The 20,000-nt window shown below is 45.7% G+C and overlaps 1 protein-coding gene across 13 annotated transcripts in view; it reads right to left on the bottom strand.

Annotated features, from left to right (window-relative positions):
- The window catches only part of LOC128684052 (uncharacterized), a 1,018,196-nt gene that overhangs the window by 784,514 nt on the left and 213,682 nt on the right, over positions 1–20,000 (bottom strand). For all 13 annotated transcript variants that reach the window (XM_070091648.1, XM_070091672.1, XM_070091678.1 and 10 more), the window contains one exon: positions 16,101–16,248. In XM_070091648.1, the coding sequence (XP_069947749.1) occupies positions 16,101–16,248 (148 nt within the window). The remainder of the gene's footprint in view (positions 1–16,100; positions 16,249–20,000) is intronic.

Below are 20,000 nucleotides of genomic sequence, written 5' to 3'. Positions count from 1 at the left end.
CACGGTGTTAGTGGTACTGCTGACACGGTGCTTATGGTGCTGCTGACATGCTGTTAGTGGTGCTACTGACACTGTGCTAGTGGTGCTGTTGACACTGTGTTAGTGGCACTGCTGAAATTGTGTTAGTGGTGCTGACACTGTTATTGGTGCTGCTGACACTGTGTTAATGGTGCTGCTGACACGGTGTTAGTGGTACTGCTGACACGGTGTTAGTGGTACTGCTGACACGGTGTTAGTTGTGCTGCTGATACGGTATTAGTGGTACTGCTGACACGGTGTTAGTGGTACTGCTGACACGATTAGTGGTACTACTGACACTGTGTTAGTGGTACTGCTGACACAATGTTAGTGGTGCTGCTGACACGGTGTTAGTGATGCTGCTGGCACTGTGTTAGTGGTGCTGCTGACACTGTGTTAGCAATAACCAGTTACCACCACGGTAAAGCTGTGTTCTCTGCTAGTGAGCTTCTGGAAGAGCTTTAACCACCGACTTTAACCAAACAGTAAAGCTGTGTTCTCTGCTAGTGAGCTTCTGGAAGAGCTTTAACTACCGACTTTAACCACCTCACGAACACGCTCCTACCTGACGTCATGCTTGGCTGGACACCTCATACACAAGAACTAACTGACCAGTATTTAATATGCTCAGCACGTGTTGCTGGTGCTAATGAGACACGGGGTGTTGCTGGTGCTAATGAGACACGGGGTGTTGCTGGTGCTAATGAGAGACACAGGGTGTTGTTGGTGATAGTGAGAGACACAGGGTGTTGTTGGTGATAGTGAGAGACACAGGGTGTTGTAGGTGATAGTGAGAAACACAGGGTGTTGCTGGTGCTAGTAAGAGACACAGGGTGTTGCTGATGCTAATGAGAGACACAGGGTGTTGTTGGTGATAGTGAGAGACACAGGGTGTTGTTGGTGATAGTGAGAGACACAGGGTGTTGTTGGTGATAGTGAGAGACACAGGGTGTTGTTGGTGATAGTGAGAGACACAGGGTGTTGCTGGTGCTAGTAAGAGACACAGGGTATTGCTGATGTTAATGAGAGACACAGGGTGTTGTTGGTGATAGTGAGAGACACAGGGTGTTGTTGGTGATAGTGAGAGACACAGGGTGTTGCTGGTGCTAGTAAGAGACACAGGGTGTTGCTGATGCTAATGAGAGACACACGGTGTTGTTGGTGCTAGTGAGAGACACAGGGTGTTGTTGGTGGCAGTGAGAGACACAGTGTGTTGTTGGTGATAGTGAAAGACACAGGGTGTTGCTGGTGCTAGTGAGAGACACAAGGTGTTCTTGGTGATAGTGAGAGATACAGGGTGTTGTTGGTGATAGTGAGAGACACAGGGTGTTGCTGGTGATAGTCAGAGACACAGGGTGTTGTTGGTGCTTATGAGAGACACAGGGTGTTGTTGGTGCTAATGAGAGACACAGGGTGTTCCTGGTAATAGTCAGAGACACAGTGTGTTGCTAGTGCTAGAGACAGGGTGTTGTTGGTGCTAGAGACACAGGGTGTTGCTGGTGCTAGAGACACAGGGTGTTGCTGGTGCTAGTGAGAGGTGTAGAGAGGGTGTTCAACACGGAGTGTTGAAGAAAGAATGTAGAGCACGGAGAGTGTTAACCAGGGAGAGTGTAGAACAGGGAGAGTGTAGAACAATAAACTGTATCATTATCTCGGTAAACAGTACCTCCAAGGTGAGACATTAAGACACATATGCAACACCTGGCTATCTTCATCTGAAGACGTTTAGCTAACCTGTATTAAACTGAAAACAAGCCACTGGTTGCCGAAACGTTTTCAAAGGAAGATACACAGGGGTTCCTCAATTATAAATTATTTTTTAGTGATGGAGTGTTTGTGGAGGACTGAGCCATCGTACAACCAAACAGATGATGGAACACAACCTGGGCTTTCACAAGCGGTATACTTATTATTTTCTAACCAGTGATCCAGCAAACTGCAAGTGAATCTGGATTTCGAAAAAAAAAGAAAAAACAGAGAGAGAGCCACTGAAGTCTTCTGCTGAAAGGTTAGAATTTCTTCAGACTAGATCTGATTAGAGAGGAGTAATAGAAAGTTGACTGAAGAAAAAGTGTTAAAGCAAGGGAAAGTTGAGTAATGGAGTGAGTGTAGAAGTATGGGGAAACTGAAGTGACGAAGTGAGCGCTGAAGCAAGTGATTCAGCTGCATGAGGTCAACAATTTGAAAATACTGATGTAGGTTTAGAGAGGGTAAATGTCACATGTAACTCTTCAAAGGCCCGAGCCTGGTTACTACTAAACTAACGTGTTCAGCAGCCAGGTCATGCAAGTACTTGCTAGAAAATTTCTGTTCCTTTTTCCATACTACACTACTTGAAGTAAGTCGCCTCTAGATCAGAGATGTAATCCCACTAACGAGACTGGTAGCTGTCCATACTTGCTTGACTGCAAGCAAGATCATTAGTAGTACAACTGTGTTGACAGAGGCTGCGAGAAGAATCATTTCCCCACAAGAGAAGCCTCTCACCCCCAGGAGTAATAGAGACATGTGCAAGAAAAATCTTCAGAGAGCCACGAAGCAGCCTAAATTAGGATGCGTTCTCTGTCTAAAATCTATTTGATCCTTGCCAATAACCCTAACAGTCTACAGCAGCGCCCAGGAAAAACTGTGAAGGGAAAATGACAGAGCACTGAGCACAGGGACATCAGACAGAGAACAGACTGCAGGAAGGAACACTACAATGGAGGCAACTAAATCGCCTCAGAAAATGCAAAGGAAAATGTAGTGAGGGAACGAAAGGGAGAGGTCAGTTTTTGTTTATGGGTCCAGGAAGTTGAAGGGAAAATTTATGAAGCAAGAAGACATGGGGAGAAAAAAGTGATTGAAAATATCATGAAAGGAATAGGAGGATAGCATGACCCAGTTGACAAATTTTCTGAGAATAGAGTGGTTTGCAAGATGAAAAAAACAGCCAGTCAAATTTATATTCAAGGCAGAATCGGCTCGAAACAGGATCCTGCAGAAGAAAGCACGACTAAGGCACATACCAACGTACTGGAGGATGTAGCTCGACCGCAACATGACACAAGAAGAAAGGCAGAAACTGAAAGAGAGGGTACAATGGCACAAAGAGGAAAGAGAGGCAAAGTCGGAGATGAGCAGAACCCAGACTCAGGAGGAAGAGCAAATACAGCCTTCCTTAGAACCACCTACAGAAGGACCTCAACCATGACAACCCCAATGCAACCAAACAATCTAACCCAAAACCCAAACACTGTACCCTCTGCCCCACCTCCTCATCACAAACTCCACCCCCACAGCAATCCCCCATAGTTTCCCGCCGGGTCTCCCGCTCCCCCAACCCCAACATTCTCCCCAGACCACAGTTTTAGAAAAGAAGTTGAAGGTTTGGTATACAAATGCAGATGGAATAACAAATAAATGTGAGGAGTGGCATGAAAGAATCAAAGATACGTCCCCAGACATCATAACACTCACAGAAACGAAACTCACCGGAATGATAACAGATGTAATCATCCCACCCGGATATCAGATCCTGAGGAAAGATAGAGGGAGCAAAGGGGGAGGAGGAGGTGCACTGCTCTTTAAAAACCGATGAGGATTTGAGGAAATTGAAGGAATGGACGAAATGGGCGAAAGGGACTACATAGTAGGTACAATTCAGTCTGGGGGACAAAAGGTAATCATTACAGTGATGTACAATCTGCCACAGAACTGCAGAAGGCCAAGAGAAGAATATGAAGAGAGCAACAGAGCAATGGTGGACACACTAGCTGAGGTGGCCAGAAGAGCTCACACGGGTAGAGCAAAGTTACTAGTTATGGGTGATTTCAATCACAAGGAGATTGATTGGGAAAACCTGGAGCCACATGGGGGTCTCGATACATTGAAAGCCAAGATGATGGATGTGGTACTGGAAAACCTCATGCATCAACATGTTAGGGACACTACCAGAGAGAGAGGTGAGGATGAACCAGCAAGACTGAACCTCATATTCACCTTGAGTATCTCGAACATAGAAGACATCACATATGAAAGGCCCCTCGGAGCTAGTAATCATTTGGTTCTGAGCTTTGAATACATAGTAGAGTTACAAGTGGAGAGGGTAACAGGAGTAGGATGGGAAAAGCCAAACTACAAAAGGGGGACTACACAGGCATGAGGAACTTCCTGCAGGAGATTCAGTGGGAAAGAGAATTGGTAGGAAAATCAGTAAACGAAATGATGGACTATGTGACAACAAAATGCAAGGAGGCAGAGGAAACGTTTGTTCCTAAGGGCAACAGAAATAATGGGAAGACCAGAACGAGCCCTTGGTTTACCCAAAGGTGTAGGGAGGCAAAAACAAAGTGCACTACAGAATGGAAAAAGTACAGGCGACAAAGGACTCAGGAAAATAAAGAGATAAGTTGAAGAGCCAGAAACAAGTATGCACAGATGAGGAGGGAGGCCCAGTGACAGTACGAAAATGATACAGCATCAAAAGTCAGGTCTGACCTGAAGCTGTTGTATAGCCACATCAGGAGGAAGACAACAGTCAAGGACCAGGTAATCAGGCTGAGGAAAGAAGGTGGGGAGCTCACAAGAAATGACCAAGAAGTATGTGAGGAGCTCAACATGAGATTTAAGGAAGTATTTACAGTGGAGACAGAAAGGACTCTGGGAAGTCAGAATAGGGGGGTACACCAACAAGGGATATACCAACAAGTGCTGGATGAAATATGCAAAACCGAGGAGGAGGTGAAGAAGCTGCTAAGTGAACTTGATATCTCAAAGGTGGTGGGACCGGACAGCATCTCTCCGTGGGTCCTGAGAGAGGGAGCAGAGATGCTGTGTTTGCCACTAACAACAATTTTCAACACATCTATTGAAACTGGGCAACTACCTGAGGTATGGAAGACGGCAAATGCAGTCCCATTTTTAAGAAAAGAGACAGACACGAGGCACTAAACTACAGACCAGTTTCAATGACCTGTATAGTATGCAAAGTCATGCAGATTATCAAGAGGGGAGAGATGGAGCACCTAGATCGGAACAAGCTTATAAACGACAACCAGCACGAATTCAGGGAATGAAAATCCTGTGACACAAACCTACTGGAGTTTTATGACAAGGTAACGGAAGTAAGATACGAGTGAGAGGGGTGGGTGGATTGCATTTTCTTGACCTGCAAGAAGGCCTTCGATACAGTTCCTAACTAGAGATTAGTGCAAAAGCTAGAGGATCAGGCACACATAACAGGAAGGGCACTGAAACGGATCAAAGAATACCTGACAGGGCGGCAACAACTAGTCAGAGTACGTGACGAGGTGACAGAGTGGGCGTGTGTGACAACCAGGGTTCCACAGAGGTTTGTCCTAGGACCAGTGCTATTTTTGGTATATGTGAGTGGCATGACGAAAGGGATAGACTCAGAAGTGTCCCAGTTTGCAGATGATGTGAAGTTAATGAGGAGAGTTAAATTGGATGAGGATCAGGCAAGACTACAAAGAGACCTGGCCAGGTTGGAAGCCTGGTCCAGCAACTGGCTCCTCGAATTTAACAACGCCAAATGCAAAGTCATGAAGATCAGGGAAGGGCAAAGAAGACCGCAGACAGAGTATAGGCTAGTTGGCCAAAGACTGCAAACCTCGCTCAAAGAAAGGGATCTTGGGGTGAGTATAACACCGAGTACATCTCAGACGCACATCAACCAGATAACTACTGTAGTATATGGGTGCCTGGCAAGATTGAGAATAGCGTTCCGACACCTTAGTAAGGAATTGTTCAAGGCACCGCACACTGTGTACGTCAGGCCCATACTGGAGTATGCAGCACCAGTTTGCAACCCACACCTGGTCAAGCACGTCAAGAAATTAGAGAAAGTGCAAAGGTTTGCAACAAAACTAGTTCCAAAGTTAAGGGGATTGTCCTACGAAGAAAGGTTAAGGTAAATCCGCCTGACGGCACTGGAGGACAGAAGGGTTAGGGGAGACATGATAACGACATGCAAAATACTGCGAGGAATTGACAAGGGGGACAGAGACAGGATGTTCCAGAGATGGGACACAGAAACAAGGGATCACACCTGGAAATTGAAGACTCAGATGTGTCAAAAGGATGTTAGGAAGTATTTCTTTAGTCACAGAGTTGTCAGGAAGTGGAATAGTCTGGCAAGTGACGTAGTGGAGGCAGGAACCATACATAGTTTTAAGACGAGGTATGATAAAGCTCAAGGAGCAGGGAGAGAGAGGACGTAGTAGCGATCAGTGAAGAGGCGGGGCCAGGAGCTATGACTCGATCCCTCTAACCACAAATAGGTGAGCTGACAACTCTATGACTGAAGAAATACTTCCTAACGTCCCTGTGACTCGTCTGAGTCTTCAGCTTCCAGTTGTGACCCCTTGTCCCTGTGTCCCCTCTCTGGAACATCCTATCTCTGTCCACCTTGTCTATTCCCGCAGTATCTTGTATGTCGTTATCATGTCTCCCCTGACCCTTCTGTCCTCCAGTGTCGTCAGTCCGATTTCCCTTAACCTTTCCTCGTACGACATTCCCTTGAGCTCTGGGACTAGCCTTGTTGCAAACCTTTGTACTTTCTCTAACTTCTTGACGTGCTTGACCAGGTGTGGGTTCCAGACTGGTGCTGCATACTCCAGTATGGGCCTAACATACACAGTGTACAGTGTCTTGAACGATTCCTTATTAAGGTATCGGAACGCTATTCTCAGGTTTGCCAGGCGCCCGTATGCTGCAGGGGTTATTTGGTTGATGTGTGCCTCCGGTGATGTGCTCGGTGTTATGGTCACCCCAAGGTCTTTCTCCCTGAGTGAGGTCTGTAGTCTTTGTCCACCTAGCCTATACTCTGTCTGCGGTCTTCTTTGCCCCTCCCCAATCTTCATGACTTTGCATTTAGCTGGATTGAATTCGAGAAGCCAGTTACTGGACCACATGTCCAGCCTCTCCAGGTCTCTTTGCAGTCCTGCCTCATCCTCGTCCGATTTAATTCTTCTCATCAACTTCACGTCATCTGCGAACAGGGACACTTCAGAGTCTATTCCTTCCATCATGTCGTTCACATATATCAAAAATAGCACTGGTCCTAGAACTGACCCCTGTGGGACCCCGCTCGTAACAGGCGCCCACTGTGATACCTCTTCACGTACCATGACTCGTTGCTGCCTCCCTGTCAGGTATTCCCTTATCCATTGCAGTGCCCTTCCTTTTACGTGTGCCTGATCCTCCAGCTTCTGCACTAATCTCTTGTGGGGAACTGTGTCAAAGGCCTTCCTGCAGTCTAGGAAAACGCAATCTACCCAACCCTCTCTCTCGTGTCTTACTTCTGTTACCTTGTCATAAAACTCCAGGAGGTTTGTGATACAAGATTTGCCTTCCATGAACCCATGCTGGTTTTCATTTATAATCTTGTTCCTTTCCAGGTGTTCGACCACTCTCCTCCTGATAATCTTCTCCATGACTTTGCACACAATACATGTCAGAGACACAGGTCTGTAGTTTAGTGCCTCGTTTCTGTTTCCTTTCTTAAATATGGGGACTACATTAGCTGTCTTCCATTTCTCAGGTAGTTGCCCAGTTTCAAGGGATGTGTTGAAGATTGTGGTTAGAGGCACACACAGCATCTCTGCTCCTTCTCTAAGGACCCATGGGGAGATGTTGTCCGGTCCCATCGCCTTTGAGGTGTCAAGGTCACTTAAGAGCTTCTTCACCTCCTCCTCAGTTGTTCGTATGTCATCCAACACTTGTTGGTATATTCCCTCTTGATGTTCCCTTCTGTGCTGTCTTCCCACAGCCCTTCCTGTCTCTACTGTAAAAACTTCCTTAAATCTCCTGTTCAGCTCCTCACATACCTCCTGATCATTTCTTGTGAGTTCTCCACCTTCTGTCCTTAATCTGATCACCTGGTCTTTGACTGTTGTCTTCCTCCTGATGTGGCTATACAACAGTTTCGGGTCAGTCTTGATTCTCGATGCTATGTCATTTTCATACTGTCGCTGGGCCTCCCTCCTTACCTGTGCGTACTCACTCCTGGCTCTGCGACTGATCTTCCTATTTTCGTGTGTTCTCTGCCTTCTGTACTTTTTCCATTCTCTATTGCACTTTGTTTTTGCCTCCTTACACCGTCGGGTGAACCAGGGGCTTGTTCTGGTCTTCCCGTTGTTACTGTTGCCCTTGGGAATGAACCTTTCCACTGCCTCCTCGCATTTTGTTGCTACATATTCCACATGTGTGTGTGTGTGTGTGTGTGTGTGTAAATCAGGGAGTGTCAACTCCATAACTGAATCTCCTTATAAAATGGTTATAACTATGACCATAATTTTTGAAGGGGTGGAGGGGTAAGCCAGCGGAAGGCCTCCGTCAGATAACCAAAAGCTCCAACGGCGGGTAATCATCTGACTAAGACCCTCGTCAGGAAGCACTTGTCCTGTTTCCTGACAAACCTTACCTAACCTAAATCAACTTCCTCCCCCCCTCCCTCCCTCTCCCCTAGCAACACCCTCTACCCTGTCTCACCTTCACTTCTCCCTGCCCTCCTTCCCTGTCTCCCTGACTTCCTCCATTCCCTATCTCCCTCCCTTCCCCTGCTTGCCTCCCGCCCTCTCTTCTTGAGCCTGTCTCCTTCAGCCTTTTATAGAGTTGTGGAGTTAAACCAGTTGTGCAAGCAATCAAGCACACCATGTTGGTTTGCACACTGGCTTCAAGGTGTGCTACCAAGCAAGCACACGTTGCAACATACCACAACACAGTCTTCAGGTATACCACCATACAAACACACGTTGCAACATACCACAACACAGTCTTCATGTATACCACCATACAAACACACGTTGCAACATACCACAACAAAATCTTCAGGTATACCACCATACAAACACACGTTGCAACATACCATAACAAAATCTTCAGGTATACCACCATACAAACACACGTTGCAACATACCACAACAAGATCTTCAGGTATACCACCATACAAACACACGTTGCAACATACCACAACAAAATCTTCAGGTATACCACCATACAAACACACGTTGCAACATACCACAACAAAATCTTCAGGTATACCACCATACAAACACACGTTGCAACATACCACAACACAGTCTTCAGGTATACCACCATACAAACACACGTTGCAACATACCATAACAAAATCTTCAGGTATACCACCATACAAACACACGTTGCAACATACCACAACACAGTCTTCAGGTATACCACCATACAAACACACGTTGCAACATACCATAACAAAATCTTCAGGTATACCACCATACAAACACACGTTGCAACATACCACAACAAAATCTTCAGGTATACCACCATACAAACACACGTTGCAACATACCACAACACAGTCTTCAGGTATACCACCATACAAACACACGTTGCAACATACCATAACAAAATCTTCAGGTATACCACCATACAAACACACGTTGCAACATACCACAACACAGTCTTCAGGTATACCACCATACAAACACACGTTGCAACATACCATAACAAAATCTTCAGGTATACCACCATACAAACACACGTTGCAACATACCACAACAAGATCTTCAGGTATACCACCATACAAACACACGTTGCAACATACCACAACACAGTCTTCAGGTATACCACCATACAAACACACGTTGCAACATACCATAACAAAATCTTCAGGTATACCACCATACAAACACACGTTGGAACATACCACAACAAAATCTTCAGGTATACCACCATACAAACACACGTTGCAACATACCATAACAAAATCTTCAGGTATACCACCATACAAACACACGTTGCAACATACCACAACAAGATCTTCAGGTATACCACCATACAAACACACGTTGCAACATACCACAACACAGTCTTCAGGTATACCACCATACAAACACACGTTGCAACATACCACAACAAAATCTTCAGGTATACCACCATACAAACACACGTTGCAACATACCACAACACAAGTCTTCAGGTATACCACCATACAAACACACGTTGCAACATACCACAACAAAATCTTCAGGTATACCACCATACAAACACACGTTGCAACATACCACAACAAAATCTTCAGGTATACCACCATACAAACACACGTTGCAACATACCACAACACAGTCTTCAGGTATACCACCATACAAACACACGTTGCAACATACCACAACACAGTCTTCAGGTATACCACCATACAAACACACGTTGCAACATACCACAACACAGTCTTCAGGTATACCACCATACAAACACACGTTGCAACATACCACAACACAGTCTTCAGGTATACCACCATACAAACACACGTTGCAACATACCACAACAAAATCTTCAGGTATACCACCATACAAACACACGTTGCAACATACCACAACACAGTCTTCAGGTATACCACCATACAAACACACGTTGCAACATACCACAACACAGTCTTCAGGTATACCACCATACAAACACACGTTGCAACATACCACAACAAAATCTTCAGGTATACCACCATACAAACACACGTTGCAACATACCACAACAAAATCTTCAGGTATACCACCATACAAACACACGTTGCAACATACCACAACAAAATCTTCAGGTATACCACCATACAAACACACGTTGCAACATACCATAACAAAATCTTCAGGTATACCACCATACAAACACACGTTGCAACATACCACAACAAAATCTTCAGGTATACCACCATACAAACACACGTTGCAACATACCACAACAAAATCTTCAGGTATACCACCATACAAACACACGTTGCAACATACCACAACAAAATCTTCAGGTATACCACCATACAAACACACGTTGCAACATACCACAACACAGTCTTCAGGTATACCACCATACAAACACACGTTGCAACATACCACAACAAGAGCTTCAGGTATACCACCATACAAACACACGTTGCAACATACCACAACAAAGTCTTCAGGTATACCACCATACAAACACACGTTGCAACATACCACAACAAAATCTTCAGGTATACCACCATACAAACACACGTTGCAACATACCACAACAAAATCTTCAGGTATACCACCATACAAACACACGTTGCAACATACCACAACAAAATCTTCAGGTATACCACCATACAAACACACGTTGCAACATACCACAACAAAATCTTCAGGTATACCACCATACAAACACACGTTGCAACATACCACAACAAAATCTTCAGGTATACCACCATACAACATACTTCAACACAGTTCATAACACACGTTCATAACTCCAGGTTGTTCGTGTATGTATATGTGTATATGTATCAGTGTTATGTCCTGCACGTGGGGTCGAGTCCTGGCCCCGCTACATCTAGTAAGCTTATTCAGATATACACAAATACCGTGATATAGATTATCATACTTAGCAGTATATGTGTAGAGAAAATAGGATAACCTAAAAAGAGTCAGACAAAGTGAATTATTTCCATTGGGATCCTTTTAATACCTTATTAATGTGAGCTTCTTGCTTACCATCTTCTCCTGTTCTTAGTTATCATTCACATAGCTAGCTTAGTGAAGGTTAGGTTATCACTGTTCTGTCTATCTATTTCTCCTTGTTATCATTGTTCTCCTCTCTCTCTTTCTCTCTCACTGTTATCGCTGTTCGCCTCTGTTTCTATTTGTTATCATTGTTTCTCTCTCTCTCTCTATCTCTCTCTCTCTCTCCTTGTTATCACTGTTCCTCTCTCTCTTCCTCTCTCCTTGTTATCACTGTTCCTCTCTCTCTCTCTCTCTCTCTCTCTCTCTCTTTGTTATCACTGTTCCTCTCTCTCTCTCTCTTCCTCTCTCCTTGTTATCACTGTTCCTCTCTCTCTCTCTCTCTTCCTCTCTCCTTGTTATCACTGTTCCTCTCTCTCTCTCTCTCTCTCTCTCTCTCCTTGTTAAAACTGGTCTCGTCTCTTTCTCTCCTTGTTATCAATGTTCTCTTTCTCTCTCCTTACAGAACCACAATCTTTCAGCAGTTCTGGGCAATAAATTTAATTTTTTACGCACTCGACAGTTCAGTTTTACCCGAGAGAAACTGTTAATCTCCTAAACAGTTACTCGGCTCAGCAGCTACTGAACTTTAGCTCGAGCAAAGCTGAGTTATAAAGAAGGTGGGAGGCGAGAGAAGCCACTCTGGGTGTAACTAGTTCTATGAGGTAGTTAGGGTAGAAAGACCTTGGAATCAACATTAACCACAGCAAGGGATGTGAGGATAGCCAAGTTACCCCTTTAGGAGCCAGGGACCAGGGGATGAGGGAGGAGAGGGAGGGAGGGGAGAGGGAGGGGGTGAGAGGGAGGGGGAGTAACGTCCAGAAACTAACATCTACTGGAAGAGGTTGCTGAGGTCTTCACTCCCTGGAAACGTCGTCTGACTCAACAAATCATCTTCGGTCTACTGCATTTCCGCTGTTCTTCACGGTACTCGCACCCCGGCATGATTTTCATTCACAAACCCACTCTTCAGATCAGCTGGAAAACGTACGTACGTAAGTACGTACGTACCTGTATGTGTGTGTGTGTGAGAGAGAGAGAGAGAGAGAGAGAGAGAGAGAGAGAGAGAGAGAGAGAGAGAGAGAGAGAGAGAGAGAGAGAGAGAGAGAGAGAAAGAGAGAGTAGAAAAACCTAATTAACCTTTCTTAAGTATTACTGGGAATCGAACCAGTAGCAATAAAATTACGAGAAATCGAAAAGCCCCAAACAAGACTTCCAGAAATACACTGGACATTAATTTCAAATGATCACCTTCAGTGAAATCGCATCGACTTGCAAAACCCGAGAGAAGACCGTCTCTCTGCACATAGTACCTCAGCAAGTGTGTGACTGTCACCGTGTGTAAGCTGCATCTCTCCACCACCAGAGAGACAATCACCACTCAAACTAGCACTCTGCGAGGACACTTGGTACCCAGTGAGAACACATGGTACCCAGTGAGAACACATGGTACCCATTGTAATAAAGTTGGTAGAATTACCGACAATATGTAAAGTAAAAGGACACAAGTGCAACTAATGTGACATTTATTGTGGCAACGTTTCGCTCTCCAGGAGCTTTATCAAGCCATTACAAACAATACACGGACACAGGGTATATAAAGGCTCAGAGTGAGGTGCAATACTAGTGAGGTACCATTTCGATGTTCACTAGTGGTAGTGGTAGTAGTAGTAGTAGTAGTAGTAGTAGTAGTAGTAGTAGTAGTAGTAGTAGTAGTAGTAGTAGTGACAAAAGTAATACAATATGGTAGAGCAATTAATTCGTACATGAGTAAAAGGATATAAAAGCTATTACTTGGGTAACATAAAAATAGGTTGGACAAATATAGACTGGAATGAGGCAGCTTGTTTCAGTGTTCACTCTCTGTAATGTGCTTTGTGTAGTATAACAGGAGAGACTATGTGATGGCAGGGTTTACTGTTTTCAGGAGGATTCTTGCTAAGACTTCGGAGATGGTGAAGCTGCCGTTGTTTTGTTTAATTGTATTTGAAACAGCGATCAGTGCTGACTCGAGGCACTTTCGTCTGCGGAAATTAGTTTCTTTGATCACTAATTGGGCGTCTCTGAATTTCATGAGATGATTGGTGGAATTTCGGTGTTGTACACAGGCGTTGTTCAAGTTATCGTTCCTACATGCGTAAATGTGTTCATTGAGGCGGGTGTCGAGGTTTCTTGCTGTTTCACCTACGTAAATCTTGTCACAGCCTCCACAGGGTATAGTGTAAACTCCTGCATTGACTGGTTCATGGTGCTTGGATTTTGTCCTGGTTAGATCCTTTATTGAAGTGCTAGAAGCGATGGCGACTCTGGTGTTAGCTTGTGATAGCTTTTATATCCTTTTACTCATGTACGAATTAATTGCTCTACCATATTGTATTACTTTTGTCACTACCACTACTACTACTACTACTACTACCACTACCACTAGTGAACATCGAAATGGTACCTCACTAGTATTGCACCTCACTCTGAGCCTTTATATACTCTCTGTGTCCGTGTATTGTTTGTAATGGCTTGATAAAGCTCCTGGAGAGCGAAACGTTGCCACAATAAATGTCACATTAGTTGCACATGATACCCAGTGAGAACACATGGTACCCAGTGAGAACACATGGTACCCAGTGAGAACATATGGTAACCAGTGAGAACATATGGTACCCAGTGAGAACACATGGTACCCAGTGAGAACACATGGTACCCAGTGAGAACACATGGTATCCAGTGAGAACACATGGTACCCAGTGAGAATACATGGTACCCAGTGAGAACACATGGTACCCAGTGAGAACACATGGTATCCAGTGAGAACACATGGTACCCAGTGAGAATACATGGTACCCAGTGAGAACACCTGTTACTCAGTGAGAACACCTTGTACCCAGTGAGAACACACCTAGAGAGTGATCCAGTGAGAACACATGGTACCCAGTGAGAATACATGGTACCCAGTGAGAACACCTGTTACTCAGTGAGAACACCTGGTACCCAGTGACAGCACTTGGAACTCAGTGACAACACCTTGTACCCAGTGACAACAACTGGTACCTAGAGAGAACACCTGATACCCAGTGAGAACACCTGGTACCCAGTGAGATCACATGATACCCAGTGAGAACACATGGTACTCAGTGAGAACATCTGGTACCCAGTGAGAACACATGGTACCCAGTGAGAACACATGGTACCCAGTGAGAACACATGGTACCCAGTGAGAACACATGGCACCCAGTGAGAAGACACGGTACCCAGTGAGAACACATGGTATCCAGTGAGAACACATGGTACCCAGTGAGAACATCTGGTACCCAGTGAGAAAACATGGTACCCAGTGAGAACACATAGTAACCAGTGAGAACATCTAGTACCCAGTGAGAACACATGGTACCCAGTGAGAACACCTGGTACCCAGTGAGAACACTTGGTATCCAGTGAGAACACCTGGTACCCAGTAACAACACCTGGTACCCAGTGAAAACACCTGGTACCCAGTGAGAACACCTGGTACCCAGTGAGAACACCTGGTACCCAGTGAGAACACCTGGCACCCAGTGAGAACACATGGTACCCAGTGAGAATACATGGTAACCAGTGAGAACACCTGGTACCCAGTGAGAACACCTGGTACCCAGTGACAACACCTTGTACCCAGTGACAGCACCTGGTACCTAGTGAGAACACCTGGTACCCAGTGAGAACACCTGGTACCCAGTGAGAACACCTGACACCCATTGAGAACACATGGTACCCAGTGAGAACACATGGTACCCAGTGAGAACACATGGTACCAGTGAGAACACATGGTACCCAGTGAGAGCACATGGTACCCAGTGAGAACACATGGTACCCAGTGATAACATATGGTACCCAGTGAGAACACATGGTACCCAATGAGAACATCTGGTACCCAATGAGAACACATGGTACCCATTGAGAACACATGGTACCCAGTGAGAACACCTGGTACCCAGTGAGAACACATGGTACCAGTGAGAACATCTGGTACCCAGTGAGAACACATGGTACCAATGAGAACACCTGGTACCAAGTGAGAACACATGGTACCCAGTGAGAACACATGGTACCCAGTGAGAACACTTGGCATCCAGTGAGAACACCTGGTACTCAGTGAGAACACATGGTACTCAGTGAGAACACCTGGTACCCAGTGAGAACACTTGGCATCCAGTGAGAACACCTGGTACTCAGTGAGAACACCTGGTACTCAGTGAGAACACCTGGTACTCAGTGAGAACACATGGTACCCAGTGAGAACACCTGGTACCCAGTGAGAACACTTGGCACCCAGTGAGAGCACCTGGTACTCAGTGAGAACACATGGTGCCCAGTGAGAACACACGGTACCCAGTGAGGAAAAAACAACGATGCCAAGTACCAATAAACTCACAAGTAAACAAAAATCCAGGATTGAAATCCGGCAGCTCACACGAACGTCAACAAAGCAGGTTCAGGTAATCAAGTGCGGATATCAGAGAGGATCACTGGTACTACTACTAGTAGTAGCAGCAATACTAGTAATAGTAGCAGTAGTAGTTCAAGTGCATGTAAACAAACGCATCTTAATCTGAGGGCAGTACTTACCTTGCAGCTGGTGTATCTGCGCCTGGAACTCAGCGAGGCGCTCGTCTATGAAGTCCTGGCTCTGTCTCTCGATGAGTTCCTGCGTGGAAGGCATGTACTCGAAGTCAGGTCCCGGGAAGCCGAACATGGACAGCGGTGTTCCTGACGCCTGAACCACAACGTAATGCCCATCCATACGGAGAGAGAGAGAGAGAGAGAAACTGTTATTATTTCATGGAGTAATACAGAAATATATACATTTTTTCTTGCATTAAAGAAAAAAACACATTGTTAAACTTTGTGAATTTGTGGGTAAGATGTTATATTTGACGTGTTTGGCTCCACCAAGTAGCCAGCTACACATCTGTCATATCTGTTCTGTATTATTGCTTCGGGAATGACTGTTTCTGCGGCCCGATCTCAGACAAGGCCTCCAAAATTGTCAATGAAATTTAATAATTAGAAAAATACACCGGAAAAAATAGACGAGTGTAAACCAAAAAACTGAAGTATAAAATTTACCTGTTATGTTACAGGTTCATGAGACAAACTGAAAGACCCCCCCCCCCCCCGAAAAAAAAAAGTATACATAACCTACCTACTATTTTGTATGTTCGTTAAGCAAAAATAAATTAGAACTTGTAAAGATTTACCAGTGATATTACGTATTTATGATATAAATTAGAGGTTCTGCCAGAGATGAAGAGTCTTTCCAGGAACCTTCCTGGAGGGTTCCTTGAAGGAAGATAGAACCTTCCTGGAGGGTTCCTTGAAGGAAGATAGAACCTTCCTGGAGGGTTCCTTGAAGGAAGATAGAACCTTCCTGGAGGGTTCCTTGAAGGAAGATAGAACCTTCCTGGAGGGTTCCTTGAAGGTAGGTAGAACCTTCCTGGAGGGTTCCTTGAAGGAAGGTAGAACCTTCCTGGAGGGTTCCTTGAAGGTAGGTAGAACCTTCCTGGAGGGTTCCTTGAAGGAAGGTAGAACCTTCCTGGAGGGTTCCTTGAAGGTAGGTAGAACCTTCCTGGAGGGTTCCTTGAAGGAAGGTAGAACCTTCCTGGAGGGTTCCTTGAAGGAAGGTAGAACCTTCCTAAAGAGTTTCTTGAAGGAAAGTAGAACCTTCCTGGAGGATTCCTTGAAGGAAGGTAGAACCTTCCTCAAGAGTTCCTGGAAGGAAGGTAGAACCTTCCTGGAGGGTTCATTGAAGGAACGTAGAACCTTCCTGGAGGATTCCTTGAAGGAAGGTAGAACCTTCCTGGAGGGTTTCTTGAAGGTAGGTAGAACATTCCTGGAGGGTTCCTCGAAGATAGGTAGAACCTTCCTGGAGGGTTCCTTGAAGGTAGGTAGAACCTTCCTGGAGAGCTCCTTGAAGGTAGATAGAACTTTCTTGGAGGATTCCTTGAAGGAAGGTAGAACATTCCTGGAGGGTTCCTTGAAGGTAGGTAGAACCTTCCTAGAGGGTTCCTTGAAGGTAGGTAGAACCTTCTTGCAGGGTTCCTTGAATGTAGGTAGAACCTTCCTGGAGAGTTCCTTGAAGGTAGGTAGAACCGTCCTGCAGGGTTCCTTGAAGGAAGGTAGAACCTTCCTGGAGAGTTCCTTGAAGGTAGGTAGAACCCTCTTGCAGGGTTCCTTAAAGGTAGGTAGAACCTTCCTGGAGGGTTCCTTGAAGGTAGGTAGAACCTTCCTGGAGAGTTCCTTGAAGGAAGGTAGAACCTTCCTGGAGGGTTCCTTGAAGGTAGGTAGAACCTTCCTGGAGGGTTCCTTGAAGGTAGGTAGAACCTTCCTGCAGGGTTCCTTGAAGGTAGGTAGAACCTTCCTAGTGAGTTCCTTGAAGGTAGGAAGAACCTTCCTGCAGGGTTCCTTGAAGGTAGGTAGAACATTCCTGAAGAGTTCCTTGAAGGAAGGAAGAACCTTCCTGCAGGGTTCCTTGAAGGAAGGTAGAACCTTCCTGAAGGGTTCCTTGAAGGTAGGAAGAACCTTCCTGCAGGGTTCCTTGAAGGTAGGTAGAACCTTCCTGAAGAGTACATTGAAGGAAGGTAGAACCTTCCTGAAGGGTTCCTTGAAGGAAGCTAGAACCTTCCTGAAGAGTTCCTTGAAGGAAAGTAGAACCTTCCTGAAGAGTTCCTTGAAGGAAGGAAGAACCTTCCTGAAGGGTTCCTTGAAGGAAGGTAGAACCTTCCTGCAGGGTTCCTTGAAGGAAGGTAGAACCTTCCTGCAGGGTTCCTTGAAGGAAGGTAGAACCTTCCTGCAGGGTTCCTTGAAGGTAGGTAGAACCTTCCTGCAGGGTTCCTTGAAAGAAGGTAGAACCTTCCTGCAGGGTTCCTTGAAGGTAGGTAGAACCTTCGTGGAGGGTTTCTTGAAGGTAGGCAGAGCCTTCCTGGAGGGTTCCTTGAAGGTAGGTAGAACCATCCTGCACGGTTCCTTGAAGGAAGGTAGAACCTTCCTGAAGGGTTCCTTGAAGGAAGGTAGAACCTTCCTGGAGGGTTCCTCGAAGGAAGGTAGAACCTTCCTGGAGGGTTCCTTGAAGGAAGGTAGAACCTTCCTGGAGGGTTCCTTGAAGGAAGGTAGAACCTTCCTGCAGGGTTCCTTGAAGGAAGGTAGAACCTTCCTGCAGGGTTCCTTGAAGGAAGGTAAAACCTTCCTGCAGGGTTCCTTGAAGGAAGGTAGAACCTTCCTGCAGGGTTCCTTGAAGGTAGGTAGAACCTTCCTGCAGGGTTCCTTGAAAAAAGGTAGAACCTTCCTGCAGGGTTCCTTGAAGGTAGGTAGAACCTTCCTGCAGGGTTCCTTGAAGGAAGGTAGAACCTTCCTGCAGGGTTCCTTGAAGGTAGGTAGAACCTTCCTGAAGGGTTCTTTGAAGGAAGGTAGTACCTTCCTGGAGGATTCCTTGAAGGAAGGTAGAACTTTCCTGAAGGGTTCCTTGAAGGAAGGTAGAACCTTCCTGGAGGGTTCCTCGAATGAAGGTAGAACCTTCCTGGAGAGTTCCTTGAAGGAAGGTAGAACCTTCCTGCAGGGTTCCTTGAAGGAAGGTAGAACCTTCCTGCAGGGTTCCTTGAAGGAAGGTAGAACCTTCCTGCAGGGTTCCTTGAAGGTAGGTAGAACCTTCCTGCAGGGTTCCTTGAAGGAAGGTAGAGCCTTCCTGCAGGGTTCCTTGAAGGTAGGTAGAACCTTCCTGGAGGGTTCCTTGAAGGTAGGTAGAACCTTCCTGGAGGGTTCCTTGAAGGAAGGTAGAACCTTCCTGGAGGGTTCCACGAAAGAAGGTAGAACCTTCCTGCAGGGTTCCTTGAAGGAAGGTAGAACCTTCCTGCAGGGTTCCTTGAAGGAAGGTAGAACCTTCCTGGAGGGTTCCTTGAAGGAAGGTAGAACCTTCCTGGAGGGTTCCATGAAGGAAGATAGAACCTTCCTGGACGGTTCCATGAAGGAAGGTAGAACCTTCCTTCAGGGTTCCTTGAAGGAAGGTAGAACCTTCCTGAAGGGTTCCTTGAAGGAAGGTAGAACCTTCCTGGAGGGTTCCTTGATGGAAGGTAGAAACTTCCTGGAGGGGTCCATAAAGGAAGGTAGAACCTTCCTGCAGGGTTCCTTGAAGGAAGGTAGAACCTTCCTGCAGGGTTCCTTGAAGGAAGGTAGAACCTTCCTGGAGGGTTCCATGATGGAAGGTAGAACCTTCTTGGAGGGTTCCTTGAAGGAAGGTAGAACCTTCCTGGAGGGTTCCATGATGGAAGGTAGAACCTTCTTGGAGGGTTCCTTGAAGGAAGATAGAACCTTCCTGGAGGGTTCCATGAAGGAAGGTAGAACCTTCCTGCAGGGTTCCTTGAAGGAAGGTAGAACCTTCCTGCAGGGTTCCTTGAAGGAAGGTAGAACCTTCCTGGAGGGTTCCATGATGGAAGGTAGAACCTTCTTGGAGGGTTCCTTGAAGGAAGATAGAAA

This window comes from Cherax quadricarinatus, chromosome 3 (genome assembly GCF_038502225.1).
Source record: "Cherax quadricarinatus isolate ZL_2023a chromosome 3, ASM3850222v1, whole genome shotgun sequence".
Classification (NCBI taxonomy): Eukaryota; Metazoa; Arthropoda; class Malacostraca; order Decapoda; family Parastacidae; genus Cherax; species Cherax quadricarinatus.
This window is presented reverse-complemented; position numbering and strand designations above follow the sequence as displayed.